Genomic DNA, 5,607 nt, shown 5'->3' with positions numbered 1-5,607 from the left:
TTCTTATTATAAAAATTTAGCTATTGCAAATATCCAAATCCTTTGGATTTGCAATGTAGACAATCGTTTGTGAAAAACAACAGTTTTGGTTTTTCTTTCCAATCTTTGTCTTAAATTTCTTTTTTTTTTTAAGATTTTATTTATTTATTTGAGAGAGAGGGAGAGCACACGCAGGCAGAGGGACAGAGGGAGAGGGAGAAGCAGGGAGCCCAATGTGGGAATCAATCCCATGACCCTGAGAATTTGACCTGAGCCAAAGGCAGATACTTAACCGACTGAGCCATTCAGGTGCCCCTATGTCTTAAATTTCTTTTTCTAGTCTTATTGCACTGGCTACAATCACCAATACAGTATAGAGGCAATGATAGCAGCTATGCCTGTCTCATTCCTGATTTTAAAATAATGTTTCTAGCATTTCACCATTAAGAATAACATTTGCTGTGGGGTTTTGGTGGATACTCTTTATCAGTTTAATGAAATTCCCTTTTATTCTCAGATTTTTATGTATTTTTTAAAAATAAATTATGTCTTGTCCACAAATATCTTCTCAGCACCTGGCACAGGTGCTCATTACGGTTGCTTGAATAAATGAACGAATGAAGGAACGAACACGTTTATTGGGCTCCTGGTTTTTTTTTTTTTTTCTTATTGATTTTTGTGAGTTCTTTATATATAAAAGATGTCAACACTTTGCCATTTGCTGGGAATATTTTCCCTAGGCTATTTGCCTTTTAATTTTGGTTATTTTTTGGTGGAAGGAGGAAGATGGAGAAGTTTTAAATTTTAATGTAAACAGATCTATTGATTTTTTCTTTTGAGGTCTCTTCAAATGCATCTAAGTTTAGAAAGCCTTTACCTCTCTGGATATTTGATAAGTGTTCATTTCTATTTTCTATGTACACTGCTGTCAATTTAATCTTCCCATAGCAGGGCTCTGATCACGTCACTCTCCTGCTCAAAAATGTTTAACTGTCTCCTTGGAGCCTTCAGAATAAAGTCCAAACTCTTTAACTTGGCCTCTAATGCTCCTTATGACTCATCCCAAGGCTGCCTGTCCAGGCTTTTCTCTAGTGTCCCCCAAATCAGCTTAAGCTCCAGCCAAAGGGAAGAGTTTGCTTCTATGTGCCCCGTTCTGTCCCATCTCCAAGGCTTTGGTCCTGATGTCCCTTGGCATAGAATGCCCATCCTCCATTCTATATATTTAAATCCTGCTTAGTCTTCAAGCCCTCCTTTCTCAAAAAAGCCTCCCCACACCCTTTGAGAGGGTGATGGGTGAAGGGATAATGACAGGAGCTTTTGGAGTCAGACAATGTAGATTAAAATCCTAATTCCTTCACTTGTTCCCTGTTGCCAAATGCTTTCAACTTTTCCTAGTCTTCATTCTTTTATCATTAAAATGGGAACAGAAAGCAATGAAGGACCACACTGGGTGGTTTGAGGGTGAACTAAATCAATCAAATGGAAAGATCCTAGCACAGGCGCGCCTGGCTGGCTCAGTGAGAGAAGCATGCGACTCTTGGTCATGAGTTTGAGGTTGTGAGTTTGAGCCCCATGATGGGTGTAGAGTTTACTAAAAAAAATAAATTAAAAAAAAAAAGAGAAAGATCCTTGCACAGTCCCCATCTCACCCTGCCATTTTGGAAGGGAGTCACCAGCTGTGGGGTGGGGGCACACCCACCCCCCCTCTAGTCATATCTGCCTCTGAAGGTTTAGCTGGTTCTCAAATTCCCTTAGGTTTCTGAACTTTACCTCCCCAGGAGCTGGGAGTGGCCAAACAGGTTCCACCTCAAGGAATCCAGGGCCCCAGGCACCTTCATGCGCCTCCTATACCCGTCTGGGCTCAAAGGAGTCCCCTCCCTCCTCTCTTCGCAAGTGAGCTCCAATGGTTTTATTGCTAGGAAATATTTAAAGTCTCCAAAGGGGTCCACTGGAAGCTTCCACTCCTTGCCTTCAGCACGCACAATATGGCGGCGAGTCAAGTAGGGCAAAGACAATCCTCTCAGTTTTAAGGTGGGTAAACTGAGGCTCCAACTATCTTCCAGATAGTTGGGTGTAGAACTTGTGTGTCTACTCAGCCTTATTCAAGGGGCTCTGCGAGGCCTGAGCAGCTGTGTTGGGGACTCTGGGCAAGTTCTGGCCCCAGAGTCAGAGGTGGTGCAGAAATCCTGGCTACTGGGGGCCTCCACCCCTGTCCACAAGTGGGTTAGTGCTCTCAGAGGCTGGCAGCGAGCTTACTGTCTGTGCATTCTCTTTATGAAACTGGAGCCCCCCACTTACGTAGGTTCTTTTGTCTGTGTCTTCCGAGGAAGAGCAAGGATGATGATTCACTGGCTGGGGTGCGTGTGTCTCTGGGGCTGGAGGTGAGGGGGGAGCATCTGAATGATGAGAAGAACGAGCTTAGGATCTGGAGCCCTGGGTTCTAGCCCAGCTCTACACCCCGCATGCTGGGTCACCTGGGGTGATCTCCTACTCCCTCTGGACCCCAACTGTTCTCTCTGTGAAACAGAGATGGTGGTAGATGGACCGATCTCTGTGGTGGAGTCTTAGCTAGCAATCTTAATGTTCTCGAAGTGCTGTCCTGGGCCCTGCCCCGCCCCAAGCCCTGACTGTCTCCAGGGCCTGACGTCACCAGGTCAGCCCCACCAAATCTCTGACACCATTTGGCTGCCTCCACCCTCTGCCCTGTCCTCTCAGGGCCCAGAGTCTGATTCGAGCTCCCCACCACACTGGGGCTGGGCAGCCAGTGGTCTTGCTCAGGCCTGGGCAGGGAGTGGGAGGGGGGAGAGGGGGCGGGGAGTGGGCTCCAGACTCATGTTTGACCTCTTGAGCCTCTTTCCCTCTCCCCAGAGCCAGCATCCTTGCCCCACCCCTCCTGAAATCTGAGCTCAGGGATCCAGGGAGGACTGTAGCTGCAAAACATTCCATCCAGTTGTCCAAACACTCTGCACAGCTGGCGGAGGGAGGCGTGGCCAGAGCCCAGCTCTCAGGGAGCCCTTGTGATGTTGTTTTCATGGGAATGGTGGAGTCCTCCCACTGACGGCCAGGCCTGGATGCCCTGAGCTGCTTCATGGGGCTGAGGATAAAGGAAGAGCTCACAACAGGCACACTCCTGGCCTTGCCCCAGGCCTCCCCAGCGCCCGCCCCCGATGGGGAAGATCCAGGTCTGCCTGGCCAGGTGCTGAGGGTGGCCTTGTGAACATCCTCGTGACTGACTGGGCCCAGGGCTCCACGGTGGCGGTGGGGGGAAGGGCAGTGGGAATGCCGCTGAGATAGCAAGCCCGGGAAGTGACTTCTTCGGGGAGCCGCTTTTACTGGCAAGCAGTCCCAGGCCTGGCTGCCTCTTGGCTCTGACTCACCGGTGACCCTGGACGAGCCTCCAAGGCTCAGTTTCTTCATCTGCAGCTGGAGGGACTTGGGCCTCTTCTGGCTCTGATTTTTCTAAATCACAGCCAAGGACAAGAACAAGGCCCTTACAGCTCCCCACAAAGTCCCAGCTCTGCCTGAATGTCCAGAAAGGAGCAATTTTTTTCTATACAGTCCCCAGAGCAGCTCGAACTCCGTTTCCTCCCCGAGGGGCAGGCTGATGCTTGGCAGTGGGGGACACGCTGTCATACACTCTGTCATCAGCCAGGCTGAGCGCCTTCCCCTCCTGCCATGTCAGGGTGATGGGGAGACCCTCCCCCCTTTTCATACTTCCTGTTTTCCATTAATTGTTTCCAGGTGGGCCCAGAGGTTGCCCTGCAGAGGAAGGTGGGGGTACTGGAGAATTTCGCAGGGTATCAGTGAGGAGCAAAAACAGGAAGGGGGTGGGAGCAGGCCATGGAAAATTCACTGCCAGGAAAGGCAAGGCCAGCATCTGGTTTGCATTAGGCTGAGAGCTTCGAAGCCCAAAGCCTGAGTGGGAGATGCTGTTATCCGCAGGGCAGGGCTGGCGGGGTGTGACTGCTAGTCAGGAACCGGCAGCTTCTCCCCCGCGGGAAGTCCGAGGCTGACTGGAAAGAAGATGGAAGGTGAGACAGGAAAGCAGAGCACACTCACTTCAAGGATGGCGGACCTTTCACAGATGTCACCTGCTGGGTTGTTCCCAACTTCACTGGGGACAACTGTTCCCATTTTACAGATGAGGGCACTGAGTCCCAGAGACGTGAAGTGAGCTGCCTGAGGTCACACAGCCAGGGAACAGCAGAACTAGGTTTAGATTTCAAGCCAAATGGGACAGGGTGGAACCTTCCAACCACCCCGGCGGCCTGAGGCTGACCATGTCCCAGACAAGGGAGTACTGAGGATTTGGGGGTGAGTGCGGGCCAGCCTCTGCCCACGGGGTCACTCAGTTCTTGTGGGGGTGCCCGACAGTTCTATGTGTCATGGCACAAGGTGGACCCGTGCCCGAGGGCTTCACTCTCAGGAAAGCAATCCACAGGGGAAGGCTTCCTGGTGGAGGGCGTACAAGCAAAAGAGGATTAAGCAGCTGGGGGTAGGATGTGCTGCAGACGGTATTGTGTGAGGAAGGGGTGGTGCAGGGCATGTCTGGGCAGTAGCAGCTGGCTTGGAATGCCTTAGAGGGTGAGATTCCGTATTATGGTCAGGGAAACTGAGGCACAGAGAGACTAACATGCCCAAAGGCTCATAGTCTGGAATGGGGTTGAGTCCAGCCTGTCTGACACCGGGTCTGTGTTCTTCTTCTTCTTTTTTTTTTTTTTTAAAGATTTTATTTATTTATTTGACAGAGACAGCCAGTGAGAGAGGGAACACAAGCAGGGGGAGTGGGAGAGGAAGAAGCAGGCTCATAGCAGAGGAGCCTGATGTGGGGCTTGATCCCAGAACACCGGGATCACACCCTGAGCCAAAGGCAGACGCTTAACCACTGCACCCCTGGGCCTGTGTTCTTAACTGCTGCACTGAGTTGTGCCTTTTTGTTGGCGGTTACAAGTTTTAAGAGGATATTGAGGCCAAGGATGGGATGTGGGGCAGGCGGGGGTCCTTGCCCAAAGCCGCACAACCAACTAGTGATAGAGCCTGGGCTGGACAGGTCTTTCCAACTTGCCAGCCTGGGTGGGGAAGGGACAGGCAGCTCCTCCTTTGGGCCTAGCGGAAGCTGGGGCCTTGGGCTCGTAGAGGAAAGCTCCCACGACCCTTCACGGAGTCTTACCTTTCCTGGCCTGGAGCCCAGGAACGAGGGCCCCCATGCCTTCTGCTGCCCGCGGAGCCACAGGAGTTAATAATTACGGGGTTTCGGGAGATAGAGGCCTGCTGGGAGGGGCCTTCCTCCCGGCTGCTGCTCCTCAGAGATAGCAAAGGTTAGCGTGAGGCTCAGCCCGGGGGTGGGGGGTGGGGTGGGGAGAAGGCTTCTGCCACCCTCCTGCCTGGCAGTCTCCAGAGGGACCCTCAGGCTGGCCCTGGCATGGATGACCCCAAGGAGCACACCAGGTGTCCTGCCCGAGGAACATGCCCCGTGTTCCTGGCGCTCAGCTCAGGGGCTGTCCGCTACGCCCCATCAGTTCTGGGCCCTGCACTTGAGGGGAACTTGGGAGAGGAGCCCTGGGACACAGACAGGTGAGCCAGTGACCTCGGTCACCGTCACAGAGGTGGCGGGGGGGGGGGGGAATC

The 5,607-nt window shown here is 52.2% G+C and overlaps 1 protein-coding gene across 1 annotated transcript in view; it reads left to right on the top strand.

The window, feature by feature from the left end:
- The first annotated feature begins 5,306 nt into the window (after positions 1–5,306).
- RAB3IL1 (RAB3A interacting protein like 1) overlaps positions 5,307–5,607 on the top strand; it is a 20,588-nt gene continuing 20,287 nt past the window's right edge. The window contains exon 1 of the mRNA XM_040639215.1: positions 5,307–5,553. Within this exon, the coding sequence (XP_040495149.1) occupies positions 5,402–5,553 (152 nt within the window). The 5' untranslated portion in view covers positions 5,307–5,401. The remainder of the gene's footprint in view (positions 5,554–5,607) is intronic.

The sequence above is a fragment of the Ursus maritimus genome, unplaced genomic scaffold, assembly GCF_017311325.1.
Source record: "Ursus maritimus isolate PB19 unplaced genomic scaffold, ASM1731132v1 scaffold_23, whole genome shotgun sequence".
NCBI lineage: Eukaryota > Metazoa > Chordata > Mammalia > Carnivora > Ursidae > Ursus > Ursus maritimus.
The sequence above is the reverse complement of the archived record's forward strand: the minus strand, read 5'-3'. Positions and strand labels throughout refer to the sequence as shown.